The following is an 18,160-nucleotide window of genomic DNA, read 5'->3' as shown; positions in this document are numbered from 1 at the left end:
GACAGACTTAACATGAGTGCACAATGAGTCCAGGGGGAGAGTCAGACATGGGCCCCAGGAGGGAAGGATGTAGCACATGCTGAAATAAGTTTCCCAGTAAACTTTGTTGCTTAACTTCTCCTAATACTGCCATTTAATCTCATTGGTCTGTAGTCTTTTCCCAGTAACACGCTATAAGGCAAACTCTGTTAAATCACTCCATAGCTAGAGCAGATCAGAAAATCCATCTGGATTGGCAAGCTGATCTGTAAAATGCTTTATAAAGCTTGTATCAGCAATAGAGTGGCCAGCAGGGCCAGGCCAGCAGGGCCAGCAGGGCCAGGCTGTGCTGGGCTCTGGTGAAACTGCACCTCAAGTGTTATGTCCAGTTTTGGGCGTCCTACTGCAAGAAAGACATTGAGGTGCTGAGTTGAATCCAGGGAAGGATAATGGAGCTGTTTAAAAGACATGTAGATATGGTGTTTATGGTCATGGTTTACTGATGGCAGTACTTGGCTAACAGTTGGACTTGATGATCTTAAGGGTCTTTTCTAACCTAAATGATTCTGTGATTCTATAAATATCAAAAGTTGTTCTTGCAAGCATGTGAGCTTTGGAAGGACCATGAGTGCTGGTACCCAGCATATCTCAGTGTAATATTTAAATGTGAATGCACCCAGTACATGTCTTTCTATCTTCTGGTAAGAGAAGTTTCAGATGTAAAGGGTGAAACTCAATTTTTGCCCAAGATATGGTCACAATTCACCCCAGGTGCTGGAACAAGTGCTGCTGCTGCTCTGTAGTACCCCAGGAGGAGGAATTTCAACCATGCCCATCCACAGACAGATGAGAGAGTACCAGCAGAGCCTCATTTCTGTGTCAGGTTATTTTAAGTAACAGCAGCAATTCCCTTCACATCAAACAGGGCTGCCTGCATGGTCCTTGTGCAGCCTCTTCAAGGGTAGCACAGGCTGGCAGCATGAGGGAGTCTGAATGCCACAGGATTCTCTGAGAAATGAATCCTTTTCCTTAGCAAAGGAAATGATTGAAAAGTTCAGGTGCTGCTGAAATCCTGCCGCATGTCCTGATCCATGGAGCTGCATCACCAGCCCAAGTCTGCACTGCAGTGATTCAGCAGAGATTGGTACCACACACACCTCTGAGCCCCTGCAATTGCATCCTCAGAGCACAATCTGGCTTATTTCTCCAGAATATGTGGCAAAAAATGTTAAGTAAAGGGGAACTCTGAATTTTTTATTTTTTTTTAAATTGAATGAAGGAATATAAGAAAAGTATTTGTTACTGCTCAACATTAAATGTGAACAGACCCCAGCAGGTGTGAAGGGATGTGATACAGGCTTGGAAACCCTGGATCAAGCCAAGGGACGGCCTGTGAGAAGAGAAGAAAAGAAAAATGCAAGATGATGATGAGATGCAAATTTTTCTGTGACTGTGTTTAAGTGCAGGATCAGGGGCTGTCCAGCTGTCTCTTGGCTGTTTTCAGCCAAAGGACAACAGCAGGCAATGGGTGATCTCATCCCGCCCCTCTAAAATTGACAAATCCCCTCCACAGCTGCTTAAGTATCAGTTTTTCTAAGGTTATTCTTTGCCAGCTGTTTGGCAAAGCCTGATGGGAGCTGAACATTTTCTTCTCTCTCACTGCTCCCTCATATGGAGGAAAAAGCTCAGGTGGTTGAGGTGGCTGTGGCTGGGAGGTGGCACAGCCCAGGTGTATTTCAGAGATTTGAAAGTGTCAGCAGAAAAACCTTCAGTGTGAGGGCAGCTTTTGGGATGATAGTGTCCATGTATGGTTTGTGGGGATGAAAGCCCAGGAGAAACTCAAACAGGGCTGTCTTTGAAATGCTGGGTCCTGCAGGTGTAGTGTGCTGGTTTTATCTGACCTGTGAACATCTCTGATAAGGCATCAGATCATTAGTCTTGTGCTTGTTATTGTACCATTTGCTGGAATGAAACACCAGCATTTTTAAATTACTGCTATCAAAGCGTGTAATAAATTGTAAGCAGTTCCTTTTCCTTTGAGTATATCCCTCTGCCAAATAATTCAGTGTTCATATCTTCCAAATTTGGCATGGCATTGCCAGTGAAGAGCTGTGACTGAGCATAAAATAATTATTTTTTAGAAAAGCTGAGCTATAAAAAAAGTGTGTTTCCTAAAAAATTAATAGAAAAGGACCCCTGCCTCTTAAAACAGTTCTGCTTCCAGCCTCTGATAATAGTGTGTTCCACTCCTGGAGTGCTAAAAGTCTGCTTTCTTCAAAGTGGAATTTTAAAGACTGTTGCTCTAAAGTGTGTGTGTATATATATATATCTATATATATATAGACACACATGGTGCAGATATACTGTGGAGTTACTCCTACCCACAACCTGATTTTCTTGCTTCTGAGAGCTGTGACACACTTTCAAGAGGAGCAATGTATTTTTAAACTCACACTGTGGGATAGGATGAAGGTCAGCACAAGTGAGTCTGAGCCTTTGAGGGATGGAGAAGTTAAACCCCAGCCTCCACTTTTCATGACTTTCAGCCACGAGTTCTTTGCTCAACTTTCCTCATGTGAAATGCTGTGGCTCTTGTCCCTGCTTCAGAGGAGAGAGATCCACTGGAGTTCCTGGGTGCTCAGCTGTGAAGATAACATGGCCATGGTTGCATTAGCAGCTGGATGCTCTTGAGTTCTTTCATGTAGGATCTGTTCCCCCCCTTAACTGCAGTTTTCCTTCTGAAATGTTCCTGACTTTAAGTATTGACTAAAACTGCACCTGGAGACACCTTTGGAGCTCTGTTGTCATTGTTGCAGTTCTTTTTCAATCCTCTTTGGGAGATGGACTGTCTTTGGAGCTGGTGGCGAGGCGCAGTCCCAGTTGTGGTGTGCACGGTGTGTCCCATCTGCGAGTGTCCTCTGCCCTGTGCTCCGCAGGCCGCCTCCTCTCACTGCCTCCTCGCTCACCCTTGGGACACCCTCAAGGCAGGCGAAGGAGGGATGAGGGGCAGGTGTTATGTTTGCATTTTGGACTGTTTCACTGCTGTTAGAGCAGTTCAAGGACCTGCTGGGCATGATATGACCTGCAGGCTCTGGGGTAGTGGAGGCAGAGAGGTAGGCAAAAAATCTCTTCCTTCTCATCCCCACCCCAGATTTGCTTTGGTGCACATAGAGCTGTAAGATTTTCTTAACACTGTTTAAAAAAATATTTATTCTTGTGAAAAACTTTTCCCTTTTCTGTGTCTTACTGAGAAAAGGGTCTTGGTAGTGTTACCACAATAAATAAATTAAGCAACTTACTCCCTTCAACAAAACCTTACATTTTTTAGTGTAAAATGAAAATACATAAATAACCAGCAGAGGAGATGTGCCTGGCCTCTAATCTGCATGGAATTCTGTCTTTCAAGCTCTTGTTTTCTTCTGTACAATGATTTAGAAGGAAAAGCTTTTATCTAATCATGAGGTAGGTCTCTGCAGAGCTCCCCAGGCACTGCTAATGGAAGGGATGCACAGCAGAGCTTGAAGGCTTGAAGCTGAATTTTTGGTGCTGCACATGCTGTTGCTGAGTAGGTCAGAGCTGGGTTTTGTGGGCTCAGGGTGCTCATGCAGTGATCAGAGCCATTTTGCATCAGAGTGAGGTGTGTGCTGTCAGCAGGGGAGGGAGGCAGTCAGCTGCCCAGCAGACAACAGCTCCAGGCCAGAAGTGGCAAGGCAGGGATGGGTGGGAAGCTGGTGCTGCAGAGGGGGCAGAGGCAAAGCAGAGAGTTCCAGGAATTGGCTTCATCCCAGAGGATGACTGGGGCAGAAGTTGTTAATGAGTAGGTTATTGGCAGTAGGACACTCCATTTCATGCTCGGATTCCTAAGCCCCACAGCTGCATCTCGTGGCTGGTGTGCCTAGACTCCAGTTTTGAATCTCACAGTATTTTACTGTAATGAGAGATTATTCAAAATAGCACTGAATTCAGACTTGGAACTGGACACCACAGGGTGAACTTCAGAATACAGAAACCTCTCAGGACCTCAGGGATGCTCCTGTGATCCTGTGGTGGATGCTACTGCCAGGCATAGCGTGGCCTGCCCTGTTGGAAAAGGTGATCTTCCTGCTGATGGTTTGGTTTATTATTGTGCAGCTTCTGGCATTTCAGGTAACAAAGGGAGAAAATAGTGCACAAAAGCTGATTGCAGGGCATGGCATTTGCAGAACCTCATTGATATTCCAAGCTTGGGATACTACTGAGCAAGTGAGATCAACAACTGAGAAGGAGGGGATGGAATGACTGACAATGAGTGGCATTTTCCCTTCGCCCACATGTGATATCTATATATCAGATAACATGAACAGTTAAAGCAGAAATAAACTGCCAATGGCCATTTAGCTCTGAAAAATAGAGATCCTTCATGTTTCAGGCCAGAAAAACTCCCTGAATCATCATTCATTTTGAAGGAGCAAATAATTTCTCCTTTAGCTGAATTTAAAGGTCTGATCCTATAACCAGCTGAATGGATGGAAGTAATTACATTCATTCATTATGCCTCTTCACTTCTATGAACATAGAACATGGAAAAAGATATTGGAAATGCCACACACACTCATTGGAGATGTATGAGGTGAATTAAAAGTTAATGTCTGGATGGAGAATTGAACAGGAATTACATAAAAAGAACAAGGAGAAGCTTTTTCCCTCATGATCACATCTGAAAAACATCCAAATTTGTATCTGAACCGGACAGCAAAATTTTTATCTTTTCAGACATTGCATTGTTTCATGTTGTGTGCAATCTGCATATGTTGTAAATGCATATAAAAAGATATTTTCTTCTGTTTTCCAGAGGTATTTATTATTTAATGCTGGTCACCATAGAAAGTCAGGTGACATGATTTGAGGTGTTTTGAGACAATTATGAGAGCATATATTTGAGGGTAACATGATTTTTTTTTAATTTGCCCTTTTAATTGAGTAAGGCTCCAAAGAAAGTGTTAGGATGGATCCATACATGTAATAGCAAAACTAATGTTCTGCTTCTGCAAATTTAATTTTAAGTTCAGTATTATAATCTATCAAATACCAGTCAAGCAAAATTCACTGGAAGTTTTGATAATTTTGGGTATAGGGCTATAAAACTTAGGGTGTATCTGTTTATCTTTAGTTTCAGGAATCTTATAGTATGGATATCTGCAGTATATCCAGGGTGAAATAGCTGTTTTCTTTGTTTCCTTCCTAAAATGAACTGAGCATTGAGACTGAAACAATCTCTTACACCATCTTGAAGTACATGGCTTTTTTTATTTATTATTCCATACCCTGTTACAAAAAAGAGCATCTCCATTCACTCCTGGAGTGCTCAATAAATCCTTTCTCAGTGGGCCTGATACTTCCCAGGGTGGAATACTCTGGAAGCTTTGTGATGCTTCTTTGCAAGTATCATGTAATTGTAAAAAAAAAAAAAAAAAAAAAAAAAGGTAAAAAAAGTAAAAAAAACCTCCAAAAATAGTTGGACCTACTATCAGAAGTGGATATTTGAAAGGGGTTTGTTCACCTTGGAAAGTAACCTTAGTATTTGAAAGGTTTTATCTTTGGGAAGGTGTCTCTCTATTTTTCTCTCACAATTGGTGCCTGTCAATGATAATTTGGAATAATTTAATGAATCTCAACAGTTATATTGGGCAAGACAAATTCGGGACTTCTTTTTTCTTTTATGTTTTAATGTTAGAATCACAGAGGATGTTTTAAGACTGTCTGATCCTGGTAGGTAATCAGGGAAGACAAGTCTGCTTTTAGTAGTTGCCAATCCAGCAAAATTTACTAGCAATGTTTTGGAGTTTTACAGTGTCTGAAAAAAGCTCCATTCAAAGGATAGTGATTAGAGAAATTTCCTAGAGTTCATGAACTTGCAGTAGATCTTAAATGCCATGATTTATGTCTCTTGACTAGAAAATTAAAGAACCCCATGACTTGAAAGATATTTCCATGTGCTGCTTTGTAGAAGCAGGCAGAAAACAATTCCAAGTAATATAAAATTGGTGTCTTATAGAGAACTACAGTGCTTAGTATGATGAAAAGGCATTTGATGTTGCAAGACAGTGAACTGAGGACATGCTGCTGAGGCACATTTGGGAAGGAGCCCTGCTTTAATCTCCCTGCTCTGACTGAAGGAAATGTAAAGAGGAGAGGAAAGACTGCAGTCACCAGATGAAGCTGGAGTTCATGCTGTGGGCTTGATCTTGTCTTCCCACATGCATCATAAGTTTTTGCCTCTCTTGGAAAAAATATTTACCATTCTTAGGGCCATATGTGCAACAGATGATTTTAAAAATTCAGGGGAGAGATCTCCCACTAAAAAAGGATGTAAAACTAGGTAGGGCAATAGGGTATTTAGCAGTGCAAAGTAAGTACAGATGCAACAGCCATCTGCTGTCTGTGCTCACTGCAGTCCTAATCTTTCAGGTCCAACTGCCCTTGGACATGTAGCAGGAGCAGCAAGACAGAGAAGTGCAAGCATCATGTTGCTAAAAAGCCAGTTGAGTGTACAGAAGTACTACACACCAGAAAAACACAGCCAGAAAAAAAATGCAAAATTGTCCAATACCAAGCGTCTGGCACACTCTCCTTTGTACTGGGAGCCCAGAGGTCCAGCAGGGCTGGGGCCATGTCTGGAAATGCCTGTACATAAATCCTTACTTTGCCAAGTTAGAGACTTTAGAATGTCAAAAATGCCAGTGACAGCCTGGGATTTCCCTGTGTGAGCCTCCAGCATGAGAGCTGCTGCCAGCACTTGCACCAGGCACTGGGATGGGCTGTGGGGAATCCCAGGGAGAGATGAGGAACCCAGCACACACAGTGGGGTGGTTGTGAGGCTGGTGTGGGGCAAAGGAGAGTGCTCAGAGGAGGCTGTGAGTGGGTATCCTCATGCCTTGGGCAGTCAAAAAGCAAAGGACAGACAGGAAATTCTTCTGCTTTGTCTTCCTGTGAAAGGGTCCTGGTCTTATGGGTCTTCCAAAGGCTTGATGTCACCAGCCCTGTTCATCATGGGGAGCTGTATTCACAGGTGGGATTTGGTGTGTGAGGGGAATTGCATGTCCCAAGGGCTTTCTCTCAAGAGCAGGAGGAAGGCAGCCCAAACCACTGTTGTTTGGGTCACTTCTCCTTTTTCAGGTCTCTCTGCCCAAGATGAGGAGTGAGAAGAATTGGGAATGTCTTTGCTCAGCAACCCCTAAGCAAAGCAGCTGCAGCACTTACACCACTGGCCCAGGCACTTTGCAATGACTCCTGCTGGCATCTGTCCCCTGGTGGGAACAGACCTGCTCCAACCTGTGCCCAGGGCTTGTTGGATGCCTCTGGCAGGTCAAGTCAAGCCATCAAAACTTTTAGGTGCTCACTCCTATTAAACACACCTAATTTTATAAGATACTCATCAATATGCTCCAAATGCTCTCTATTAAAGAATTGCATGCTTGTTTCCTTCAATATCTGCTGGAAACAGCTTAGGTAAACAGCTTAGACAAGAGAATCTCAGTACCCTTTACAAAAAAAAAAATATCCTATAGGTTGCCTCTTTAAGTCCTGGATGCACATGTGGGAGAATTGGGGATGATGAAGTATTCACTCAGATTGCTGGTTTCCGCTGCATTGAAGTCAGAGACATTGAAGGCACTACAGCATTTATAACTGATTTCCTGAACAGTGTAGTAAATAGAGATGAGAGCCCTTTTCTTGTAACTCACATGTGCAACAGAAATCACTTAGCTAACATAAATCAGGACTAAATTGCTTTTAAAGGCTCACAAAACATTTCTGAAAGAGACAGGATGAGGAAACCATTTGCCACAGTGGAGTATGTCCCCATGATGAGTCCTATTAAAGCTTGATCAAAGAGCCTTATTGGCTTTTCATTAGAGCCTGGTTATGTACAGTTGAAATTCAGCAGTGATTTCAACAGAATAGGCACAGAAATATGCACAGGAGGTAAATTTAAGCAGGACTCTAGACCATGAAAGTACGTGATTAAGGACAATTTAATGTGCTGAGTAATGCAGTGTGATTTGGATGTAATTTATCCTAATCCAGTCTGATCTTTTACAGGAGAATATATTATAAGGCCACAATTAGGTGAGACCTGGGCCCCATCTGGCCTCCTGTCTCCTACAGTGGCTTACAGCCAATACAAGAAACAAAGCAAATACAGAGTGAACTTCCCTTGTGTATCCTCTCTGTTTCTGGCATTCAGCCGCTGTGGGACTCTTCGGGTCAAAACATCCAGAGCATGGAGTACAATAGCCACCATTTATCCTTGCTTCATGAATTTATTTCATTGCTTTTTGAACCCATGCCTGGTTTTGGTGATTACAAAGTCTAACGCCAGTGAGTACCATGATTCAGCTGTGTTACATGCAGAAGCTCTTCTCTTACTTTGATTTAAACTGCTGTGCTCCAATTGTTCTTCCCGGGGCACTAATTCAGGGGCAAAAGCCTTTTTGGACAAGCTGTGTCTGGAGCTGAGTTGAGTCTTGGTCATCTGTTACTTGGGAGTTTTCTCCTCTTCCTTCCCTCTCTCCATTTCCAAGGACTTTCTGGGATGGGCATTTTGGGGGTGACATTGTTAGTTCTGTGCATGCTGTGGTGGGGGTGATGGCATCCTGCCTCTCATGAGCAGGCACAGCCTGCCTGGCCAGGGGTGATGCCTCCTTTGGGGAGGTCACCCATAGGGACAGGGAGGTGGAGGAGACAGTGGCAGGCACTGCACACACAGCTCTGGGCAGAGTTAGTGTGACACAGCAGAAGATGTCCCCAGAGAGGGACAGCAGTGGGGACTCTTTGGGCTGCAGTTTAGAAACCCAAATGGACAATGTGCTTGCTAACCAGAGATTGGATCAACATCTGCAGAAACGAGAATTTGAGCCCACCCTCAAATCAGGGAGGGCTCAAGAAAATGAAGTAAAGATTCAAAGCCTGTGCAGACTTCTTAAGCTCTTAATCAGATTCATATGATGTATATGCAAGCTCATTAGCCCGACCAGTTTATAAGGTACATTTGAATTTATTACTCTGATACTCAATACTTAATTTGTAACTGTGATTAGATGCATCTTTTAAACATGTTGTATCTGCATGTAGCTGTTTGTAATAAAATCCCCAAGTGAAGGGCATAACTGGAAAACCTGCACATGAGAATGATTAATTTTTATTAACTTGTTTTTATCACTCAGCATTTATGCTGTAAAGGCTGTAATAAAGTGACACATGCTTGGTCATTGTAAGACAGAGATAAATTTGGCCTCCCCACAAGGGACAAGCAGGGTCAGTTTAGAGGAGGTGAAGAACACATCCACCCAGAGTTCTTGCTAAGGTAAATAAGTTTTTCTGTCCTGTGGAGAAATTTGCCATCTGTAAGAATAAACAAGGTAAACCAGAAACAGATGAGGATGTGACTCTTAGGCAAGACCTTGTTTTTATACTTCTTTCCAGGAAAAACTTGCTATAAACATTTGTGTTGTCCTTTTCAAGGCTGCTGAGGCCTTGCAGTAGAGGATCACATGGCCTTAGCTCATTGCTCCAGTGCTCTGCAGCCCCCAGCCTGTGCTGAGCCATCTCTCCCTGGTGCCAGAGAGGCTGGGCTTTGCTGTCAGAGCGCCCTGCCCTGTACCTCACAGCCTGGTGAAACGCTGAATGTGCATTTTCAAAGCTCTGTCTTCCTCCAGGAGGATAATTTCATCATAAAAATATAATTGTAAAAATGCAAGAGGCTAATTCTGCATTTCTTTAGCCTGAGCCAAATACTAAAGTTGCTCTCTGGAGCCAAGCAATCAACTTCACTGCTGAGGAATCCTGGGACAAAAATCTGTGGCATTTCTTACTCATTTAGGGAAAGGGTTGGGTGCCTCAAACCCATCTCTTGTCCTTCTAACACCCATTCTACACAAAGAAAGAAATGGCTGCTGCTCTCAAGCACAGTGTGTCCATGTGAGACTGAGATGGCCCATGGGGATGTCACTTGTCCTGGAGTTGTCTGCATCCCCTGCACTTTGGACTTGGTGGGGGGCTAATCTCCAGGATAAGTGCAGAACAGAGGTTACTGCCTTTCCTTGTCCTGCACCTCTGCCTCATGATAGAAATCCATGGATTCAGGTACAGGGAGCATTGCTGGAGAGGAGACAGTGTCCATCTCCTTCCAACCTTGGCTTTTTTGTGCAAGCTGAGGTTACTGGTATAGGGGAGATCTCTTCTGCACCTAATAAGTTTTGCAGTGTTGTGCTTGGAGTTTCACAGGGAGAACTTTGGTTGAATTTTAAGTTGCTGTGTTCAAGCAAGCTGTCAGATGTCACTAAAGCACTAAATCAAGATCTCCAGTTGGGTCCTGGTGAGCCAAACTGGGCCACCTTTGTTATGAATGCAGAGAAAATCACTGCAGCCTAAGCAGAAGTATAGAACACATAAAGTTGGGCTGTTTGCTCTGCAGACACGCTGTGAAGACAACAGGAAGGTGACAGGAAAGCAAAATCCTTTCATTTGCTTTGTCCCTTTTGTCTTAAGGATGTGATTGCACAACAGTGGTTTACCCTTCTTAGCAGCAGCAGGGGCCATGTCCAGCCAGTGAGAAATGCTTGGGGTGGGAGTCAGGAAATCGACAGATTCTCTTCTTGCCCCACAAGTCCCTCTTGCTCGCGGCAAGGAATTCTGGAGTCTTGGGACCACCACAATGGTGCCCTTTCTCACAGGGCTGGAAAGCTCCAGCTCTGCTCAGAAAGGACAGATTCATGGTGGAGAGGGCTCCACAATGCAACGATTTATGTCAGGAAATGAACAGAATGCTTTCTAAAAAAAAAATGAAGAAGAAGAAGGAAAAAAGCCTTCATCTGTTTCTTTGGCTCAGGGAAGAGATCAGCTGTGGTTTCATGATATCAGAGCATGGAATGCTGTAGGGGGAAAATGTATAGCTGTGTGCATCCATCTGTTTGAGTTTCTATTCCCAATGCATAACACACAGAGTTAATTTTGCTTAATTTCGTGTCATATGGGTCTCAGAGCTCAGTGGGAATGGAGATGCCTTCATGCACATGGTTCAGCTTTTGCACTCTGAGTACCACGAGTATGAATTACAACCCTGCACTCTCCATATAGCTCCTGTGTGTTTGGATAATATTAATGTGTTAGGTGCTCCTCCAGCCATAGTCCTTGGGGACAGGCAGGTGCCAGTTCTCAGTCACACTTGGTTTTGTGCCTTGTCTCAAATAGAAAATGTCAGTCTGGCTGTTGATGAAAATAAGGAGCGTTTCAAGATGCAAATATATTCTCAAGGCTCAAGTTCCTGTGCACATAAAGAGTAGTAGCAAAGTATTTTTGTATTGGTTTACTTTAAAAATAGTGTCACAGAATCTGATAGCAGTGCTAAGAAAAACAGTTTGTGAAAAAGTCATCTTCATCACTGACTGCAAACTTAAGTGTTGGGAAGGAGAGAGTGGACTTCCTTGTAAAAATATTTCTGTGCTTTTAATCTGCCTGGCAAATCATTTGTGATTAAATGATAATCTGAGTTGTTTGCTTGAAATGTCATATATCTCCACCACAGTCTGCCCACACCACTAGAGACTTTTAGGAATTAAGGAGCCTGGGAACAGAAATGACTACAATGTACTTAAACATGAATTAGCAAAAGCCAACAAATACAGAACAATTTCAATTTATGTATTAAAACACTCTCGAGGATACAGGCTGACCTCCATTACTCAGGGTTTGTCACTGTCTCATTTCCTTCAAACAGCAAGCACTGAGAAAGAGACAGGAAGATGATTTTCTCTCCCTTTAGCTTCTGTCCGTCTGCTGCAGTTCTGCTGTGCAGCTCCCCCAGCCGTGCTGCTCCGTGGGTCTGACAGCTCCTCATGTTTTGCAGGCACTGTTTTCCCTCATAACTGAAACTCATGGTTGTCTGAAATCTTTGCTAAATGAGTTAAGCCAAGCCTTGCTTTACTGAGAGCCAGAGGCCCTGGGCTAAAGTGTGACGTATCTGGGAAAGGAGGAATCCCGGAGAGTGAACTTTCTGGGTCTGCTGTCCCACATCAAGGGGGAGAAGCTTTCAAAACTCTTTGCACCATGGGTCCCACAGGGATGAGGCCCCCTGACTGAACCCATCACCTCCAAGGGAAGCTGATCCTGCAGGAGGCTTCTGCAGACTTGCCAGATCTCCAGAGGGGATGCAGGAGAAACCCTCTGGGACAGATATAAATCAAAGTGAATTAGAAAATAGACACAGCTGTCACCAATACACCTAGTCACCTCCAGTCCTCTCCACCTGGAACATTTCTTAGTCTCTATTGAAAAAATGTCAGGATACTCCTCACTTTTTAAACAACTTTCTGATTGTGCCACTGTTTGTGTGTATCTGTATGTATTTGGATAGATCAAAACACATGTGCACACACATCAATGTTTATTGACTCTCACTGAATACAGCAGCAAAGTCAGTCCCTAAAGATGTGCCATAAAACTTTTCCATAACATTGTTAATACAACCTTCATATTTAAATTAGATTGCAAGTGACATATTAATTCAACATAAGATCTTTTTATGATTCAGAAATTTCCAGACTGTGGATAGCTTTAATGTGCTAACAAGGCAGTTAGCTTTATAGCAATGTCCATGGTCCTCCTTTCACATTCATTGCTAGATTTCAAATTAGTAATGTTATCTTGGGGTAATGCTGATGAGAAAGGAGATCCAGCTTCCCTCTCCTTTGTCATTGAAGGAGAGTATCCAGCTTGTGTGACGTGCTTGGCACCAGCTATGTTTTAATACCATCAGCAGCAGGAAATATTTTCTTTGCCAGTAATGAGGCTTAGCATCAGCTAAAGGTGGTGCCCCCACAGAAAGACTTTAAACAAAATTGCTAGATTCTAATTCAGAAAAGGGTAGAGATATACTATTTTTGAGATAGGTGTTTGTTCAGTATGGAGTGATCCTGGATGATGAAGAGATCTGCCAGAGCTACTTTTAGTTCCTCCTGCTGCTTTCATTGTTATTCTTGTAGCTGTGGCTGGCAGTGGAGTTAGGATGGAGGTGTCTGTTCTCATATAGAAATGGAAGGAGAATGGAAATATGTGTGTGTATAAAGATGAAAAGATAAAAAGAGCAAGAGCTGAAAAGAAAGCGAGCTTCCCTGCATAACTACAGATATGACATTGATTGTGCCTTTCCTTGGAAGGGTTTTTTTTCTGCAAGACCACATTTTTTGTCTGATCTAAGGGTTAATGGTGTGCCAGGTGCAGTCTGGGTTGCAGGAGATCAGAGTTTCTGCTTGGAAATTGTTACAGTTAAGAGAAACCATTAAATAATTTCCTTTATTGCTTTGGAGACATAAACCAATACCTCACAATTAATGCTTCATTGAAAACAGTGATGCTGAGAGGTATTACCCTTATATATCATCACTTGGGAGAGGGAAGATACATCAATGAGTCATATGCAGGATAGTAAGACATTAAAAAAATTAAACATGGAGTCAGGCAGGGCTCCTTGCTGCTGCTGCTATTGCAAAACAGCAATCCAGGCTTTCTTCTTTAGCAGAAAAGAGGTGAAGAATATGTACACAAAGAGCACTTTACACAGCCAGAGAGATTATTTGCTATATCTTCTTTGCTTTCTACTTTTTTTTTTTTTTTTTTGTCCTTGCTGGGAGGAACAAGTTTTGGATTTCAGAGTTTCACTGTGGAGATGAAGATTTTATTTCAAGCTTCATTTTATTTGATACTGCTTTCCTCTGACTTAATGAGTGAAATGTGGGTGTACAAAAAAGTAATAAGACAGGGAGATACAGGGTACCTGGGGTTTTTTCAGGAACTCTAAAATCAGAACCCAATTAAAGTTGACTTTAAAACTTACAGAAAGACTAGATGAAAAGAAGAAAGCTAGCCCCACAGGTTGTTTGGCTTTTCTTTTTTTTTTTTTTCATTAAGCCTTGTGAATTAGTGGTGGTAGTGATACAAATAACTATTTTATAATGATAAATTAATTTATTTCATTAACTATCAATCAATCATTACCTCATTTCTAATCATGTGAATTGAGTTCTGCACGCCAGGAGAGCTGTATTGACAGCTCCACAAAGCTCCAGACTGGCATGGGAGCCAGGCTGGGGTAGAGAACTACATTTTGGGGATTGTACCATCCCTGGCTTGGTCTGAGGGATCTCTGTTTCAGGCACCATATAGAGTAATTATATTTGCATATGATATCGCTTCTGTAGAAGAAGCAACTTATTCATGAGCAGTAGCATCATCACATCAAATACAGCTGCAGATATGGCTGAGAAAACAACCATTTAATTGAAGTAGAAACGACACTGGGGAATTAAAAGAGGGTGCAAAAGATTCCCAATTGTTACTCACTGGAAACAAATCTTAGACATGTAAGGCATGGGGATGCGCACAAAATTCTGGGAGAAACAGAATTTACAGGTAAACATAACTCTGCCCTCAAGGCAGCTTTGGGGGCTCTTCAGCTGAGCCCCCAGACTCTCCTTAAATAAACAGTTTGGGCTAACCCCTCTCTGATGCTCTGGAGGATGGAGCAAGGGGCAAGGGACAAAACCCCACTTCTGGCAGCCCAAAGCGTAGAGGCTCCTGCCTGCCCCTCTGTGGGATTCCTGCGAGGAGAACCTGCCATGGGGGGTTCTGCCCACGTGAGCTCTGCCAGGTGCGGGGGGCACCGTGCGGGCACAGCGGCGCTGCCCCTGCCCGGGCTGGGGCTCACCGGCTGCGGAGAGCGCCCGGGGAAGCACGGCCCTCAGCCAAGTATTCCTGCCCTCAGTTCTGCTTATCCCCAATCAGTTCTTGCAGCTCCTTCTGTAATTTCTACACCTCCCATAGCAGCTGTCCGGGGTTTCAGCTGTTTTGCATGAGTGGAGATGCCAGCACCCTTTAAATCACTATGGAAAAGTAAGGGTGCGCGTTCTATCCTGGGAGAAAGAAGAAAACACAAAGTTTGGGGTTTGTTTGGTTGTTTTTTTCCCTTGTGCTTTCCAAGCGCTTGTCAGAGATAACTAGTAGAGGACTGGAGGTTATTCACAAATTAATTAGCCCCGGGACTACCAGCAGCGCCAGCTCAGCCTGGAGCCGCCGCATCCCTGCAGCAAACAGTTCCCACCCCCGCTCCTCTGCGGGGGCACGCTAAGGGTTAATCCAGTAGCTGTGCATTTAACAGCACAATTTAAAGGGGAAAAAATGACAGCCCTCTCCCCTGCCTCGGCGGCGGTGGATGGTTCGCTCTGCCCGGCTGATCACATGCTCCGAGCCCCCGGTGCTGCCGCAGCCCCGCCGGTGCTGCCCAGGGGCCGGCGCTGCCCGCGCCCCCCGCCCGTGCCCGGCCGCCCTCACCTCCGCTCCGAGGGAGGGAGAGAGGGCGCAGCACCAGCCCTGGAGCGTATGGGTGGAAATTTGGGAGGCACCCGTTCTCTCAGCACCGTTCCCAGCTCTAACCATGTCTATTTGTTGTTGTCTGTTTTTCAGGGACTATGGATCTTCAAAGAGGAAATCAGGTAAGACACCAGGCTTTCTTATGTGCTGCATGATTCTAGAGAGGTCCTTACCCCCTGCTTTTCCCTTTCTGTTTATCTTGTGTGGTGTGAAATTGTGTAGCAGTTTAACTTTTCATTGCTGAATCCTGGCTAGAGATAAGCATCAGTTTCTTTCCTTTGAGCTGTATAGAAGAACTGCATCTGTATGCTATATAGTTATATATATACTATATACTGTATATAGTATTGCAGTTAAAATTACTGCTCTTCTCTAACTGTATTTATACAGCTCTATCTCCAATGTGAGATGATAATTGTATTACATTTCTTTATTTTTCATTGCAAATGGTCAAAGTGCAGAGTCAGAGTTGGGGTTCTTTTCTGGAGGGGAAGGATATCTTTTTCTCTGCTGATTTGGATTTTTTTGTCTTGCCTTTCCAAAATGCTCTGGTGAGGCTTCTGATGCAAAATATTCTGGGTTTGGGCTGCCTCAAAGGCTGTAGCTCAGTGTTTTGTTCCTAAAATCCTGGATTGAAATGTCCTATAAAACTCTGATTTGAGACTATATAAATCCAATTTTACCCCTCCCCATGTAGCTCTTAGTGATTTTTACAGATGTGTTTTCAATAGGGATGTGCAATTATGGGCCTCTGGGTTTGGCTGCTCTGAGCTGGATGTGTCAGGGCTTTCTATTTTTTTCATTTTTTTTTCCCTAAGCACCATTGAGCACCTGCAACTCTCATTGACTTTGTTTGGAACCTTGGATGCTTCAAAGTGCATTCAGGGCATCCAAAGAGAAGCCTTTCAAACCAATACTGACTCCTGGAAAACTCTGGCCTGTGTGCAGGGAGAGGAGGATTTTTTTTCTTCCTGCATTTTAAGATGATAAAGAAACACTGCAGTGGCTTAGTCTCTGGAAGGGAAGATGAATGTAATATACTGGACTGCAATGAATATCACTGTCTAGATTGATTTGTTGGATAATTATGAGGGCTTTTAAGCTGCCATCCTATAATAAGCTAAGTGATGCACTAAAGAGAAGCTGTTGCTTAACCCTATTGGCCTGGGTATCAATTGGCCTTTGCAGGCCAATACTTTTGGTATCTTTCCTTGAATTTTCCTGAGGTGGGGGGGGGGGTGGTAGTGAAGAGGCAAGCATGGTACAAGGTGCTGGTCCCACAAATAAATTAGGGCATGCTTGGTCTTCTTAATCTCCTGCAAAGCTTCTGGGTTGCACTTCTAGGACTTGTTAAATGTAATATTAAGGAAAGTGTGTGTTCACAACAGCCTGTGAATTAAGTTGGCAGCAGCACCTTCTCTAGAGGGGCTGACCATAAATAAAAAAGTCGAAGTGACTTGGTAGAGGGCAGAGCTGAGTGTGGGAGTTCCTGGCTCAGTGCCACATCCTGAGCACTGGGGGCTTTTGGGCCATGTACAAATCTTTGAAAAACGTTGCTGAAGTCTCTGGGGCAACCTGATTTAGCACTGACCTGGAACAGCAGCATTAGGAGACACAGAGAGCTTTGGGCTCAGTGCACCAGTTTTCATGAAAGAGTATTGCAATTCATGTGCAAGAGATGTGAGGAACTGCTTTGGGAGTGGAAGGAAACTGCTGCCTCTCCATTCCTGTGGCTCTGGGAGCAAGTTGGAGCTGATCTGCCATGACATCATGAGAAAAGCAGTTGAGTCAGTGTAGCTGAGATGCCATTTGTGGGTGCTCTGCCCTGCTGGACTCTTTGGCCCCCTGCCCTGAGGACCCCAAGTGCCATGGTCATTCATCCCTGCCAGGGGCACTCAGGTTGGGCTCCCTCCTTTGGCTGTCCCAGCTCCAAGTGCTGCCAGATCTCCTTCTGCACTTCTTTCCTTTTTGGTGCTGGGCTGTTTGTGCAGCCAGGGCTTGGACACACTGGAGCTGAGGGACACTTTCTCCACTCGCCCCGTACAAAGAGGAATGTGAACCAGCACTGTGAACAAATGGAGCTGCATAAAGGGACTCTGTTCTCAGCCATCTTCTTGCTTGATTTTGGAATGGCAGAGGAATGCTTCCTTCTGTTTGGAGCTGGATGAGGAATGCTTCCTTCTGTTTGGAGCTGGATGTTGTGGGAGCACGCACGCAATGAGCAAAGGAATATGCCAAGGGCATTGCCAGTTACAGCCTCTAACAAAGATCAGCTGTATGACACTTGAAAAAGGGATGGGGTAAATAAGCACAGATTTTCAGGATTGCTGTGATGGTCTTTTAAGATAACAAACAGCTTCAAAATGCAGTTTCTTCTGTAGGTGCAGATCATGAAACTACTGCATCTGTAAACAAGAGACAAATAGGCATTTTTAAATGCAAGCACCTCCCAACAAATGAGACCTTATGAACATCCTGTGTCTTGACCAAAGATGTGCTGGGAGGAGGCTGCTGGGTGTGAGCACAGCTGTCCCACACTGTCCAGCAGGAATCCCACAGCTGCTGTGTCTCAGGCATGTGCAGGCATGACACGAGCGTGGCCGATTGCAGAAACATTCAGAGAATGCCTCAGACAGCCAACATCACCTCTACCCTGACCTCTGCCTTGCCAGAGTGAGTGTCTAGCTAGTCCTCTGCTCACCCCTCAGAGCAGGGAGAAACTGGATAAGTTCAGAGTTTAATAGGAGTTATGGAAACATTTACCACTGCAGTTGAT

At 43.9% G+C, this 18,160-nt stretch overlaps 1 protein-coding gene across 7 annotated transcripts in view; it reads left to right on the top strand.

The window, feature by feature from the left end:
* SH3PXD2A (SH3 and PX domains 2A) overlaps positions 1-18,160 on the top strand; it is a 245,823-nt gene that overhangs the window by 136,326 nt on the left and 91,337 nt on the right. For 5 of the 7 annotated variants that reach the window (XM_071446391.1, XM_071446390.1, XM_071446389.1 and 2 more), the window contains one exon: positions 15,478-15,506. In XM_071446391.1, coding sequence (XP_071302492.1) covers positions 15,478-15,506 — 29 coding nt within the window. Of the gene's footprint in view, positions 1-14,904; positions 14,959-15,125; positions 15,507-18,160 lie in introns of those variants that run through there. The other 2 variants (XM_071446395.1, XM_071446394.1) reach the window with 2 other exon arrangements.

The sequence above is a fragment of the Agelaius tricolor genome, unplaced genomic scaffold, assembly GCF_023055355.1.
Source record: "Agelaius tricolor isolate 1412-34295 unplaced genomic scaffold, bAgeTri1.0.p SCAF_22, whole genome shotgun sequence".
Taxonomy (NCBI): domain Eukaryota; kingdom Metazoa; phylum Chordata; class Aves; order Passeriformes; family Icteridae; genus Agelaius; species Agelaius tricolor.
The sequence above is the reverse complement of the archived record's forward strand: the minus strand, read 5'-3'. Positions and strand labels throughout refer to the sequence as shown.